We start from the raw sequence: 16,633 nt of genomic DNA on the forward strand, positions 1-16,633 counted from the left end.
GTCATGTAGTATGTACGAGTATGTAAATGGTCAGCAGTTACTATTTTCATGTACAAAAGACCATCCCACGTCAATTTTATGCTTCATTGATTGCAAATTCAATGATAACTTCATTTCAAAAGTCGCAACAATATCCATTTTATGTATGTAAGTATGTGTGTGTGTGTGTGTATGCATGTTAATCAGTTATTGTTGGTGCAAAAATAAAAAACTCGTATAAAATCAGCAGAGACTTGGTCAACTATTTACAATATCAAACGAACGGTTGGCCAACATCAAATGTGCATTATACACATATCTATATGTATGTATGTATGTATGTATGTATGTATGTAAGTATGTTCATGCTTCGTGCTTATACGACGAGAGAGCGTTGCCAGTCATCAGTGAGAGTGATGTGATGTGCCTGTGGCGCTCGATTGGGCGCCAACAACTTCAGTCAAGCGCTTTGAGCCGGGTTCAAATCAGTTGTTAAGACTGCATGGCTGTGTGCAGTAGCGCGACTTTAAGCAAACGGTGAACAGCTAAGCGAAACGAAACGCGTTTAAGTGAAATTAATTCGTCTTCGAGTGCCAGCGAAGGTTCAAAATCATTGGGTATATATACTCCCATAATCTATAACGATTGGTGCAAGTTGTAATCACCGATAATCAACTAAAAATCAGCACAAACGGTGCATCTTTTGGTTGTTATCAAATTCTAGTGTTGTTGTGGCGTTAATATTTAGATTTAAACTGTCGTAGTGTTTGCGCATGCGCGCGTACTATTTAATCAGTGCATTTGGCAGTTTATTTTCAAAAGCAAAGAGGTGCGTCTTTAGCGTGTGATATTTGTACATAACTGACTGTGCGTGATCTCATTGAGTTGTCATGATGCTTTTATAGCCGTCGATGGCTGAAATATCGTGGCACATGCATTGCAGTTGCTAAACGTTACAAATATACATTTGTATATTCGTTTATGGTTGTTGTAAATAATTGTGTTGTACCTAGTTTGGCGTGAATATTTTTTTAGTGCGATTTCTTACTACACACAGCAGCGAGTTGCTGACTTACAACTTAAGCCGGTGTCTTTCACAATGGATTTACCCACTTATGCATACATCTATACATAATTTTATACGATTGTGGACATTAAAATGGAAGCATATACATAAACTTTATAATTTTTCATTTATTTAATTAAGCGATAGGCAAGAATGTGCAATTTCTAAAACTACATTTTATTTTGCATTGCTACAAAGTTCATGACCTAAAAAGTGTTCAAAATTCACGTTCCTTACAGGCGTTTAATTAAAGCTCAGGGTCATTTTATATCACTTTTACATTTAATACAAGGAAAGTATATATTCGAAAACGTTTTCTTCGTCGAGGACTAATAATAATCCATATTTTAGCTAAGACCTTTTACAACAAAAAGGGTTCAAAACACTTTGCTATATAATTCACCTTGAGATTTCAAGATAGTATTGTACCCAAAAATCCACTGGATATGGCTGGCTATCCAAGACTGCTTTCAGAACTGTACTTTTAATGATTTCAATGATCACCAGTGACTTAAATTAAAAAAAAATTTTTTTTTAATCATGTCAGAAAGTTTTCATATTTACTCTTTGGCCATGGATTAAATTGCAAGCTATAAGCTGGTGTACGTGGTGTGTTGATAAAGTAACGGGAATTGGAGAGTAAAATTGCCAACTTTTTTTGTTATTATTCGCCAGACATGATTCCGTGTGAGTGTTTTTTATTTTCAAAAATTAAGAGAAACTTAATGGGCAGCGAGGAGTAGGCTATGTCAAAAATCGAGTCGAAAAGTGTTTCGAAAATTAGATGAAGCGCTGGCTATTTTAAAGACGACACTAATATAGACGTATGAATAATTTTTTTTATTCAAAAGTACGAAAATTCCCGTTATTTATAATCAGTAAATATTTGATAAAAACTCTGTCATTCACTTATTTCATATAATAAAGTGTAATTTTCGTGAGAATTTTTCAAAGTGTCACTATTTCAATGCCCAACTGTGTATATGAACGACACTTTGTTTTGATGTAAGTGAAGTGAGCGCTCTCGCTGCATTGACCGATTTTCCAGCTGAGCTTGCGAAACTGCAGACAGTGGAGCACCCGGCAACCGCATTAACGATGCCAACAATAAACAATATCAGTTGTTTCTTTAAATTTGCAAAAGTTGCATGACAACTGTTGCCACTAGAGTGCTCACCCAACACTCATACAAACCAAAACACCACACAAATACAACAACAAACATATATACGAGTATTGCTTTTATTTGCTCGTGCTTGCTGCGGTTGCATGCTGCGGTTGCGCTGTGTACCTTCGTCTCGCGTTCAGCAACAACAAATCAACTCTTCGATTAGCGCGAAAAAAATTTAGAGCAAATTAAAGCAATAATTAGCGGCTGTGAAAGTTGGCAATGAAATCTAACAAAGAAAATCCACCAGCCGCTTGCAACGTTTACTCGCGCTGTGCAATAATTTAATTAAACGCGTCTCTTTAATGTGAAAATCTCTTGGGTGCCTCAACGAATTTAGTCACTACTTTGGGTCAAAAGCTCAAATTTGTTTATTTACATTTTATGCTTCCAAGCTGTTGAATCTGTCCTCCATTGTAGCCCCGACGGTCGTTCGTCTCAAGCCATAGTTGGGCTTCGTTGGGTTTTGTACAAAATCGGTTACTGTTTGGTTGCGCTTTAAGACGCTTATCGCATATTAATTAAAATGCGAGCAAATTAATGTGGAAAATAAGCAAAAAACAACAACATGGAAATACATATAATTAACTGAATATGCTTCTTATGCTGTTGTTAATATGCCGCTGGGCACTTGGAGTCAACCGTTGGCTGGGTTTTCAATTACACCTGTCTGCCTATCAGCAGATCGGACAGTTTTATGCTTTCCTCCGTCGTTTCTTGTATGTAGCTTTGCAGTGATATTGCTGGACTGACGCGTAACAAGACCTTTGATCAAAATATGTATATACTCCAAGCCTACATATGTAGGTATATAGTATGTATTCGGTTATATTAAGACTTTTTTATTTAATGGAAGTTAAAAGGGTTAAATGAAATTGGCAGTTTAATTATTATTTGTTTTGCAAATTCGCTATATAAAAATCTTATATGATTCATGAAAATAAAATAAACTGGGTCATTAAAGGTGTTCTTTCATCAACTTTTGTTTTTTTTTATAAGATACACAGTTGTATTTACACTATAGTGTGGCTCATAGGTTGGTTTCTTCTTAGAAATGAAATGAAAATGAGCAAATGATCTAAATAAGCAATATGTTAACATCAAAGATCGTTTCGTTAAAGGCCTTGTCTTCCTTGTGGTTCCTACCACAAAAATTGTCAAACGGTGGACATAAGCAGTAAAACGAAAGGAGCTTAGGAACATATACATTTATTTAATCTCCTAACACATGACTAACCGGGGTTGCTATTTCATATGTGCCACTTAATGTTATTCTGTAAATAGTAAACAAAAGCTTTTAAGCTGATTTATTAATAAATAGAATTTCGCTCAAACCTCCGAAAATGTCTGAGAGGGCTAGATAAAATGTCATAAAGCATCCAACCTAGTACGGGATGTTGGTAGTCCTAGTTGTGGCTTCGTAGAGAGGTCTTTCACAAAGCACAGACAGTAGTAATCAGTTAAAATATGTAGTTTTTTTACTCTCGCAAGCTGTTGCACAGAGTATAATAGTTTTGTTCACATAACGGTTGTTTGTGTCACCAAGAAATAAAAGAGTTAGATATGGGGTTATATATATATAAATGATCATTATGACGAGTGGATTTGAAATCCGGATGTATGTCCGTCTGTCTGTGCAAGTGATAACTTGAGTAAAAATTAAGATATCTTAATGAAATTTGGAACACATATTCCTTGGCACCCTGAGGAGGTTGCTTACGAAAATGGACAAAATCGGTCCACTGCCACGCCCACAAAATGGCGGAAACCGAAAACCTATACAGTGTCATAACTAAGCCATAAATAAAGATATGAAAACAAAGTTTGGAACATAGGATCGCATTAGGGAGGGACACATTTGGATGTAATTTTTTTTTAAGTGGGCGTGACCCCGCCCCCAAATAGGTTTTGTGTATATCTCAAGAACTACTAGATCGATTTCAATGAAATTCGGTATATAACACTTTCTTGACATCCTGATGGGTGAAATATGGGCTAAATCGGTTCACAACCACGCCTACTTCCCATATAACTCAATTTTGAATTCTTCGGATTCGTTCACTTTATAATATATACATTAAGAACCAATGAAGATATCGGAATAAAACTTTACACAAATACTGTATTTGAGCTGCGACATCACTTGTGGAAAAATTGTCAAAATCGGACCATGACTTTTCAAGGCCCCTGATATCGAACATGAAAAACTCGGTGCCTAAGAATAATTTTTCACCGAAAATATAGGTAAATCCCTCAGATATTTTAATGTAATTCATTCCCTCTGAATTTTTTTCTTATCACATTTTGTCCATGTACTAAAAGTGGCTAAAATCGGGTCATAACTTCCCCCAGATCCCTTATACCTAATTATAGATAATATAAAATTAAGTGGGCGTATAGTCTTCGATATATTATATCTTGGTGGTGAAAACGGTTCAGGAATTACCTCAGTCCCCATATACTATTTATGATGATTTTTGTTATTCTATTGAACTTTATATCGAATATATGGGTCAAATGTTTTATCTTTATAAAATTACATCAATAAATTGCGAGACTATAAAATGTTCGGTTGTACCCGAACTTAGCCTTTCCTTACTTGTTTTGTTAATATTTTATACTTCTCAATATGTAACTGAGCCCACAACTTTTCTGTATATTATTGTACCATTATTCTCTGATTTTAGGATATATGAATATTTATATATGCCGACTGAAGAAATCACTGGGGATTTTTCTCAAATTATTTATATTACATAACAGAAAAATATTCTGTTTGTCTGTCTGTCTCATTTGTATAAAGTCGAAGCAATACACTTATTTCCATGATAATGCTTAAATACGTGCTCGCTCATTTTCAATGATAGGAATACACCCAAAAGTGTAGCCAATTAGCTTTATTTAGATGAATATTCTGTGACAGACTAATAGGCACATACAGATACATAAATATATTCGATATACGAGGTGCTTTCAAAAAATAACGGAAATTTTAATTTTCTGAAAAAATATTTAGTCATTCGTCTGCATTAATGTTGTCGCCTTTAAAATAGTCTCCATTTGTTATTATGCACTTACGGCAGCGCTTCTTCCAATCGTCGAAACACTTCTCAAACTTGATTTTTGGGATAGCCTTTGGCTCAGCGATTGGACTTGTTGAACGGCTACACTTCTCCTTTCTCTTTATTTTTGGAAATAGGGTAAAGTCATACCTGAGTCATATCTACGTATATGATATACAATTGAACACTGCATACTCGTGAAATTTTTAAAGTCTCGTTAATTGTTGAACACACTAAGTCCTATTCACATATACGTATGTATGTTTAAGCAGCTCTTATTTCATTGCGCTCAAAAATAATGAAATAGTAACATTAATTTCGGTTGATGAATTCAAATTGCGGTCAAGATTAGGCTGTTCCTCGCCACAAAAATCAAATCCATGGTAGTTCTGATAAGAAAAAAGGTTCCTCTAAAGTTTAAAAATCTGATTTTTAGAAGCGTTAATTTGCTAATAAGAATCAACATGCAACAGGCAAATTCTAGTAATTCTGAAGAAGGCGGGTTTGGCTAATTTTTTACAGAGATTAATAATCTTTAATTTTGACCAAATCGGTGGCATTTTTTGCATCCTTAGTCTCATTTAAAAACTTATAAACTGTCAGGTAGCTAATTACTTTGGTTGTAAAACATATGATATAACAAGATGTGCTGTATTATGTCATAATCTATATGTGGAGTACTGAATCATCCAACTACACATGCGCATAATGCATAAACACTCTGGAAATATGTACCGTACATAAAAATATTATTATGTAAAGTTCGTTAGTAAGCGCAGTAAAATTTTCATAACAATTACTTGTTTGATGTCTTCAAAGAGTGGTTAATTACATGAAGTAGCGGACAGACTGTGAAATCTTATGTCCGCCTCTTAGCACTACACAAATGATTGGAACTGTGGCGGCGCGGCAGCTTCACTCATTCACGCACAAAACTTTTTTTGGTGGTTTTCTCAGTAAACGCGCTTGAAGGGGGCAGACAAACATTTCATTCAGTTTGTGATGCTGCAATTAATGCTTAAATGTGACAATTTCGCTGGTGTCGCACAGCGCATGCGCAAGCGTTAGTACCTTTAGGCAAGCGAAAAAAAAATATTCAAAGACATTTGATTGTGTCGACGGGTGTGTGTTATCTATTTGAGTGTGTGTCTATTTGAGACTCACCAATTTGCAATTTGCACAACTTGCGAAACGATGGCGCGAATATTGCGCGACTGTCAAATGATTGCGACGCTCGACGGTATCAGCGCTAAGCCGCCGCCGCATTATCGCGGTGACAGCACTCGGCATGGCCGTTGCGCATGGGCCAAGTTACACTTTCACTTTGGACATTTTGGGCTCGCCGCTGAAGCGTTATGCGTAGATACTTGGCTGTTGATTAGTGTGGAGCCAACGTGAAAAGCGTTTGAATAAATGAAATAAACGCCAAAAAACAAACACCACTCACCACTCACCATCGCAGTGACTGTAATAATAATAACATAACGAACACACGAAAATTGAAATGCTACTTAAACGCATGAAAGGCTTAAACATTGAAAAAAATCTGTGTGTAGTACGTGTGTGTAAACGAAGTTAAATAAATAAAATAAACATGAATAAGTACATGCAAACGAACATACTCGTCTGTATATATTTACATATGTATCAAGAGCAATGGCGCAGTTCCACAGTGGCTGGGCGAAATGCGTAGACTCACCCAAAAAAGTTTTCACATTTATGTGCTTGACTTCTGATTTATGATGGTGGCGGTCTGCTTGCAAGCACCAACAGTTCGCTGGTGTCACTTCGTCCAGTTTTTGGGCGATCTATGATCTTTCGTCTATTAAATCTAACTCGTTTTGCTTTAAGTAAAATGCGTACTGTTAAGAGTTGGTGGAGAAAACTCTCGTTTTTCGATTTCTTTGAGTCTTTTGACAGCATACTGCTATACTACAATTCGGTATTCATTTTAATTACAATTAATGATGTGCCATTTCGTTCAGCAAGCTTTAAACCAACTCCGAACGGCTGTATGGGTTTTCTTAGAAATCTTCTCGTAGCTTAAATATATACTAAAAGTATTAAACAGTATGACTAGAGGTTATAGTTACCAGGAATGTAGTTTTATATAAAATTAGGTTAAATATAGGAAACGATTGAACTAGTAACATCTGAAATGATACTTTACATGTATTAGGTCTACAACTTTGCTTGCCCGTTTTTTTTTTTTTTGGAAATTTAAGTTTTTTTGTATAAAAACGGTTACAAATGTCGATGAGCCACAGCCGCACTTTTCTTGGAATTAAAAAAGAAAAGCAAAATTTCCCGCAAATATAGAGAATTCGGCTCAAAAAGTGACATTTCCAGTTGAGAATAAGTTTGGGATGCAAAGAGATTGGGTTAATGTTGACACAAATGTCCAAGATCGATATAAAACGATTTAATCGATTTAATCGACCAGTGCTTGACCCTAGAGACATCTATTGGAAAACCGCGGAAGCAAAGTTGTAGACCTAATATATAAATAACTAACGCTTAGAACTCTGCTAAATCTAATTTACGCTTGCGCCTCGATGTTAATCGACAAATAGAGAGTTTTAACTTGACTCTGAACCGCTAATAGATTTTATGAGAAGCATATTCACTAAAGAAATATTTTTGAATTTTACCATCATCAGCTGTAGGTCGACCGTTATTAGAAATATTTTGCTTTTAACATTTTTCGGTATAGATATACGACCCAGATGTGCCTTAGTATTGGATAAACAAAATATACCGAAAACCGCTTCCGAAGGACTTACGAATTTTTAGGAGAATATTTTTCGAATCATAAACGTAGATTGGGATTAATTACTCATTCAAATAATTATTTTTTATTATAAAGTTCGAACTATCAACATAATCAACGCGACACATATCAATAAACCATTCCAATCATTTATAATATAGATCTATGATCCAGTCCGTACTGAAACAGCCGTGGAGGTACAACTTATACAATGTACAAATCTATATAAATATACTATTTTACGCAAAAACTCTCATTTATACACTTGTTCGCTTAATCAATTTTGACGCAGGCTTTACACATTTTTACTTTTACTTTCGGTTATAATCTTTTTCATGTTCTGTTTTTTGTTTTTATTATTTTTTACTGCAGCTTGATCGACCTATCGATATTTCTCGCTTCCTCTTTGTTTTCAGATTTCTAAATAACATTGACTTGTGTGGCGCTCCAAGCTGAAATTGCATAATTAGTTGCCTTGAATATAAATAGACACACATATGTATATATCTACATATTGTGTAGCAATAAAGATAGTTTCAAAATCCGTTAGAATGGCACACTACCTCGGTAGTTCATAAAAAAAAAAATTAAATTTGAAAATGATTATGTTTGTATTTGTTTCATCGAAAGTGTATCAATGTATTAACAAGTAAGGAAAGGCTAAGTTCGGGTGCAACCGAACATTTTATACTCTCGCAATTTATTGAAGAAATTTTATTAAGATAACACCCAAATTTACCTATAAATTCGGCACAAAGTTTAATTGAATAACAAAAATCGTCCTATGAGGGCTGAGGAAATTCCTGGACCGATTTCATTCATTTTCACCAGCAAGGTACACTATATCCAAAACTATACACTCACTTAATTTCGCTAAGATATTTCACATATTAATCAATACATATATGCAGATTAAAGCCCACCATATTTTTGAAAAGCCTATAATTAGGTTATGGGAGCTAGGAGATGTCATTATCCGATTTTAATAATTTTTGGAACCGAGACACACTATTAGAATAAACAATTTCCTCTGAATTACATTAAATTATCAGAGAGATTTATCCATATTTTCGGTTAAAATTTACCCTTAGGTGCGGAGTTCAACATGTTCGATAACAGTGGCCTTGAAAAGTTATAGTCCGTTTTCGACAATTTTTTCTCAATTTTTTATTTCGTTATCTTCATTGGTTCCGTATGTATACATTATAAAGTGAAGGAATCAGATGGAATTCAAAATTGAGTTATATGGGAAGTTGTCGTGGTTATGAACCGATTTCATCCATTTTTCACATGTGTCATCAGGGTGTCAAGAAAGTATTATGTACCGAATTTCATTGAAATCGGTCGAGTAGTTCCTGAGGTATGGTTTTTGACCCATAAGACCCATTTTCCATTTTGTAAAAAAAAATCTGAGTGCAGCTTCCATCGGCCATTTCTTATGTGAAATTTAGTGTTTCTGGCGTTTTTCGTTACTGAGTTAACTCACTTTTAGTAATTTTCAACCTAACCTTTGTATGGGAAGTGGGCGTGGTTATTATACGATTTCAACTAATTTCATGGTGTGTGGTGGGGTACGTAAGAGAACTGACTGCAGAAAGTTTGGTTTATATAGCTTTATTGGTTTGCGAGATATATACAAATAACCGATTTGGGGGCGGGGCCACGCCCACTTTCCCAAAAAAAATTACATCCAAATATGCCCCTTCCTAGTGCGATCCTCTGCTCCAAATTTTACTTTTAAAACTTTATTTATGGCTTAGTTATGACACTTTTTGTGTTTTCGGTTTTCGCCATTTTGTGGGCGTGGCAGTGGTCCGATTTTACCATTTTCGAAAGCAACCCTCTCACGGTCCCAAGAAACGTGTGTTCCAAGTTTCATCAAGATATTTCAATTTTTACTCAAGTTATCCGTTGCACGGACGGACGGACGGGCAGACGGACAGACAGACATTCGAATTTTGACTCGTCTCGTCACCCTGATCATTTTGATATATATAACACTATATCTAACTCGTTTAGTTTTATGACTTACAAACAACCGTTATGTGAACAAAACTATAATACTCTCTTAGCAACTTTTGTTGCGAGAGTATAAAAACAGAATCCAACCTTGCAGTATTCCCAGCTTAACTGAGCCTTCACTTCTATCAATCTCCCCTCTAGATTACTAGGTAACGCAAAGAATAATAATGTAAAAGATCATCTATCATTGCAATCTTATACTTTCAATTCAATCCGAAATGAATCCCAATGATAAATATTTTGTGCCCTCTGAAATCAATATTCCATATTCGATGAATTTCTAGAATGATTCGCATTTTCGGTACCAACTTAAGATATATTAAGGGCTTAGCTATCAACAATATAGTCAATCGTACAGACGGATATCATTTTATACAATGTATGGAGGGAAAGTTGAAGCTTTGGTGTGGCTGACTTAAGATCTCTCACAAAATGTAGTTATTAATTTTATGAAGAGAGCAAATATCCTTATATGAAAAACATGAATTAATTTATCTTACCCAACCTCTAGTGATTTGTATTAAAATAGTCCAAATAGTATGTATACAAACTATGTACTTGAAATCCATGAGGTGGCGCAATCTTATATTTTTTCCTCAAATTTAAAAAAACACAATTCTTTTCCTATTTACTTTGGTCTGAACTAAATTAGACTTATGAAGCTTAATTGAGTATAAAGTTACTGCTTTTTATACCTTTACACTAAGTTCCGCCAACCGATCTCAAATTTCCTCAAAGATATTACGAACTCTATCAAAACATTAATTCAAGAAATATGGGATATTAAGATTTTCGAGTTGCAATTAAGTAGGCAACACTGTAATAGATTAGTTTTCGTCAAGTCAAACGATTATTAAGATTTGAAGTGCTTGAACATAGGAAGGAGAAATTGGCACGCACATGAATAAGCCATAATGTGTACATATGAAGGCGTGTAGGCGCTAGTTGAGAACTCTTGAGCATATGTCACCTGCCACATGACACACTATAAAATATTCATGGACGCGTATACACCCGAGCATTTACTTTGCAAAGTTCACGCGAGCCTTGTTCTTCTACAAATAGAACATGTAATATGTGCGCATGTGTGCCCAAATATAATATGTGGTGTCTTGTGTTTGCTCGTTAGCAAAATTCTACAGTGCATAACTCCCGCCCGTGTTACACAATATTGACCAGCGAGACTTGAGATTCAATAAAATAATGCTGTAATGGTATTTGCTAACTAATTTACATTGAAACGTTAATTCGTTATAATTCACAAACGTTATCAAGCAGAGTGCATGCAACTAACTCGGCGATTGTTTTCATTTCAGAAATAAATATACATAGAAACAAGCAAGCATACGAACAAGCGAACACATAAGTGCAATTTTCAACTAAAACTGACTAGAAATGTGTTAAACAATTAGAGAATTAAAGTGCAATGCTTATTCCATTGTGACGACTGCGAAACGCAACAACGTGTCCCAAGCGTCGCAGTAACTTCATTAAGTGTTTGACCATTTAATTAAAAAAATATATATTCGTATTTTTAATTTGACATCGGTCGGTTTGAAAAAATGTTGAAATTCGTCGCGAAAACACATTTACAATTATCCTGTGTCCTTTTGTGTGCGCTCTGTGTACTCATCGGCAATGCCGCAGCCAAGCCGACCATCAACTTTAGCCTGCCACAGAGCTTTCCCTCGTTCGCCTCGTTCACGCAGCAGTACTTCGAGAGTCGCAATTTGCGTCAGATGAAAACGTACAGGTAAGTGCTGGCATTAAACGTGTGAAAATTGCTTTTGCAATTAACAATAATAAACAAATGAACCCATTAGTTAGAAAGGTGAAGACTTCAATTTTAAGACTCACACACACAATGAAGGCGTTTAATAGTAAGGCAAGGTATAACAACCTGGAAACATAATTTTGTGATGCATTCTAAATGTAGTTTCTACTACACGAATTGTTTTATTAGAACTAATATACAGGTTGTGTCATTGTATCAAATTACATATCATTATTTAGAGATCGATCCTTCCAATTTTCGCTACGCAATCGCTCTTCAGTGGGATATATTTCTATCAAGTTATAAGTAACTGAACTAATTACTATAATATTTGGGATTGAATTTAAAGATTCCAAACCAAGAAACGTGTAATTGCTCAATTCATGGAACAATTTGGACAGAAAAGAAAAGAAGAAGTTTTGCTTTAAGAATTTTTATTTATTCCTCAATTAAGGTTCTTTGAATAATTGTAAAAGAAATTCTAAAAGAATTGTAGTTTCATCGAGAACTGTAAAACTAATTTCAGATTGATCTCAGAAGGTAAGAAAAATATTATACTTTACCGACATTCCTCATAAGTTCTACAACTGCCAAAAATTAATAAATTAATCATGACAATTTCGTATTAGATAATGTTTATAAATATCAATGCCTGTATGTACAATTTCACTTGAATCATTATTCAATTTAGTGCTATACTAAGTTAATTATGTACTTTTTCTTCCAATAATAATCAGGCTAATAATTATTTCATGCACTGATAAGACCTCGTTTTAAAAATTTATTTATTTTTTGTTTAATATTAGTAGCCTTTTATCATTTGTTTATTTATTTTTGTATTTTTTTTTTGTTTTTAGTGGAAAGCGGCTTACGAATGACTCGTTAATAATGATTTACTATCATGACTCTACCATTGCGGTGACCGAATTGGGACCCGAGAAGCTGTTGTTGGGTTGCGAACTGATTGAAATTTAGTGAGTTCTAATGATTTTTTAAATATGATGTAGTTTTGATATATTTGTATGTACATATGTATATATTTTATTTCACAAAATTGTTTAGAGCTTATATTTTTTTAGAATTTAGTATGCAACAAAATGTATCGAAAACAGACTTCCATATTACTTCTCAATACTTTCATATATATATTGTATTTTTTAAGTCGTGAATGAAATCGCGTGTCGACAAATAATTAATATAAGCCCGCATTTGATAAAAATCGTAAATTTATGTATGTAAATATCCTCAATTACCTCGTTGATATTAACTTTCTAGAGTAATACACTAAATCTACTGTTTATGTTAATAAATAAATTATTCTAAAAACGTAACGTTTCATAAAAACCGTAATGTCTCATAAAAAAATATAACAACAATATAGAATACAGCTGTTCAAAGCATATCTATATACATATTATCAGAAAACGTATAGTTTCCATACAGCAAGGCAACAACCTAGTTAGGAAATATGTAGAACTCATTCCTGAAACCCAACTAGACCAAAACATATCAAACTTATGACAGATAAGAAAGATTTTCGTTTGGGTTATTTTATTTGACCAATGGTTTTGCTTTATAATCTGTAGCTGGTAAGCATTAGTCAAGTTTTACTATGAAATCTGTCATATGATGGACGGCTGACTAGTATAACTTGCGGTTCATCGTAAAAAATTTATTATAACTAGTTGAGTTTACAAGTATTTGACCCAAGTACTACTGGCGAGTGGCTGGATGAGTTTATTCATGCAGTGAAGATTGCTGTTTGTCATTGTAGAAGGAGAGGTAGTTGTCGTAGATCACGGATATTGCCGAAATTTGCTCACTCATCAAGGCGTTAGATCTGATTTAAAATATTCGGACCGCTGGAAAAATGTGTGTAATACGTTTTTAGAAGAAAAAAAAGCTTCAAGATTCATGTGCGATATGCGATGTGACCTCACCACCGTTGGGACTTTGGTTCACATTCCACCAAAACATCGTTGAAAAGAGTTCGAAAAGTTATTAGGTCTCCATCCTATCATTAATTATGTATATTGAATATTAAATATGAATTTATTTGTATGAAATAAACATATGGAAAATATCATAAAGTCAAATATTATATGTTTTTGATCCTCTCCAAAACAGCAATGATAGCGACGGCAAAACTTTACTCGAAGGACTTTCCAAATATAATCGGCCGCTGCGCATAACATTCGACGAAATGCTGAAACTAATGAACCAATGCGAGCATGTCGACAAACTGACATATGCCTCACGCAATCGAGGCAAATCCATTGATGTCACTGTAAGCAATGACAGTTCAGCGACCAATTTGGCAGCGAATATATTTCCGAAAAGTCCATTTTCATTATTGAGCGGCATAATACCGGGTAAGTACAATAATTAAAACACGCATACAATAACAACAACAAATAGAGGTTGATGTCTGCCATATCAAATACACGCCAAGTGTGACGTGCTTGTACGCGATCTCCTTAATTGTAGAGCGACTTTAAATATTGTAAGCGAGTGTTGAATCCAATTAGTGATACAAAATTTATTATTCCACAGGCACAAAATGGTGTGGCACCGGCGACATTGCGGAAACCTACAGCGATTTGGGCACTGAGATGGATATGGATCGATGCTGTCGACTGCACGATCTGTGCCCGGTGAAAATACGTGCTTATCAAAACAAATACGAGCTGATGAACGATTCCTTGTATACAAAGTGAGTTTATGTAAATGAAACGATTCGAAAGCTAATATACCCATTATACAATACTGTATATAACTGCACATAACTGCATATATTATGAATTAAATATATGTTTTATTCTCAACATTCTCAAACAGATCTCACTGTATATGCGACGACATGCTGTACTCTTGTCTGAAGAGCGCCAACACGCCGGCGGCGCAACTGATGGGCTCAATCTACTTTAACCTGGTGCAAGTGCCCTGTTTGGCAGGGAGCAATGACAAATATCGCTTTCGAGCGGCCAAAGAGGGATTCTAAATGAGACGACAGACACTGCAATATTTTATTTATAACAAATAAAATCAAAGAAATGTGCAAAACAGGAATTAGCCAAACTTTTGTAAATTATCTTCTCTTATTTTTGTACAAAACTTAATTTGTTGTTATATCTAATTTGCTATAGCACTTAAGTACCAGCGTGAAGCGAAAATACAAATTTCTATTTATTTATACTTTTTCACAAAAAAAAAAATTAAAGAAATGGTTATTTATTTGTAAATTAAAATAATATCTAAGCGTTGATATAAGTTTACCGAAATTATGTTTAGTTTGTGTGAGTTTTCGATGAGAAGTAACAATTTTTATTTTATACTCTCGCAATTTATTTATTTAATTTTATTAAGATAACACATATTCGGCATCGATACCAGAGGTTTCAGACAAAGTGACTCGCTATCGTGTGACTTCTTTAACCTGATACTGGAAAAAATAGTTCGAGCCGCAGAGCTAAACAGAGAAGGTACAATTTTTTATAAGAGTGTACAGCTACTGGCGTACGCCGATGATATCGATATCATTGGAAACAACTCCGGCGCCGTTAATTCTGCTTTTTCCCGCCTGGATAGGGAAGCGAAGCGATTGGGTCTGGTGGTGAACGAGGACAAGACGAAATATCTCCTGCCATCAAACAAACAGTCAGCGCATTCGTGTCTTGGCTCCCACGTCACTGTTGACAGTCATAACTTTGAAGTTGTAGATAATTTCGTATACCTAGGCACCAGTATCAACACCGATAATAATGTCAGCCTTGAAATCCAACGCAGAATCACTCTTGCCAACAGGTGCTACTATGGACTGAGTAGGCAATTGAAAAGTAAAGTCCTCTCTCGACGAACAAAAACTAAACTCTACAAGTCCCTCATCATTCCCGTCGTACTTTATGGTGCAGAAGAGTGGACGATGACAACATCCGATGAGACGGCACTAGGAGTTTTGAGAAAAAGGTTTTGAGGAAGATTTATGGTCCCTTAAACATTGGCAACGGCGAATACCACAGGCGATGGAACGATGAGCTATATGTGTTACTCGACGACATAGACATAGTTCAGCGAATAAAAAGACAGCAGCTACGCTGGCTAGGTCATGTTGTTCGAATGGATGAAAGTGCTCCAGCTCTGAGAGTGTTCGATGCAGTACCCGTTTTATTTTATTTTAATTTTTCTTCCCAATATTAACATTTTTTAACTAATTTCTTTCGTCCAACCTGAAACTTTTACTAAAACACTTGACTTCAAATATAAACTTTCGCCCTTGCTGCCATTGAAAATAAACACATTAAGCGCAGTATTACTTTTAATTTCGTTTATTATCGCTTTAGTTTTTTTTTATTTTGTTTGTTTATTGCACAAATTAGTATTAAAGATAAATAAGTAAAAATTTCAACTGTCTCAACGCGTGTCTTATACCATCATAATTTATACATGGTATGCACATATATGTATATGTATGTATGTATGTATGTAAATATAAAATATATATTTTTGTAGATTAGCTATAGCTTAGCTAGCTTTGGACTAACTCGGCTATCACCTTCTACTTCCTTCCTTGATTATTATTTAACGCTTCTTTTTACATTCACAGTTCAATATTATTTTTATTTTATGCGCTTTGTCCTATAGATATGGTCGGACATTTCAACTTAGTCTGTTAAAGCACTATAATTACATACTTTCGTGGGCGTTAATATTATTGCTGCTGCCACAACGCAAATACAAATACAGTTAAGCCTGCCCTCTGAAAAATGTTTACTATCCCTGTTGATTGTTTATA

The 16,633-nt window shown here is 34.8% G+C and overlaps 1 protein-coding gene across 3 annotated transcripts; it reads left to right on the forward strand.

Annotated features, from left to right (window-relative positions):
- The first annotated feature begins 441 nt into the window (after positions 1 to 441).
- On the forward strand, positions 442 to 16,605 carry LOC105215569 (uncharacterized). Of its 3 annotated transcripts, none has more exons than XM_011189559.3 (6): positions 442 to 596; positions 11,384 to 11,820; positions 12,699 to 12,815; positions 13,969 to 14,213; positions 14,395 to 14,554; positions 14,680 to 16,605. In XM_011189559.3, exons 2-6 carry the CDS (start codon positions 11,630 to 11,632, stop codon positions 14,840 to 14,842), a joined length of 876 nt encoding a protein of 291 aa, XP_011187861.1. In that variant the 5' UTR covers positions 442 to 596; positions 11,384 to 11,629; the 3' UTR covers positions 14,843 to 16,605. The 3 variants fall into 3 exon arrangements, with proteins under 3 accessions (XP_011187861.1, XP_011187862.1, XP_028898310.1); XM_011189560.3 differs by having other exon boundaries at positions 469 to 808; XM_029042477.2 differs by having other exon boundaries at positions 482 to 581.
- Positions 16,606 to 16,633: the final 28 nt, after the last annotated feature.

The sequence above is a fragment of the Zeugodacus cucurbitae genome, chromosome 5 (genome assembly GCF_028554725.1).
Source record: "Zeugodacus cucurbitae isolate PBARC_wt_2022May chromosome 5, idZeuCucr1.2, whole genome shotgun sequence".
Classification (NCBI taxonomy): domain Eukaryota; kingdom Metazoa; phylum Arthropoda; class Insecta; order Diptera; family Tephritidae; genus Zeugodacus; species Zeugodacus cucurbitae.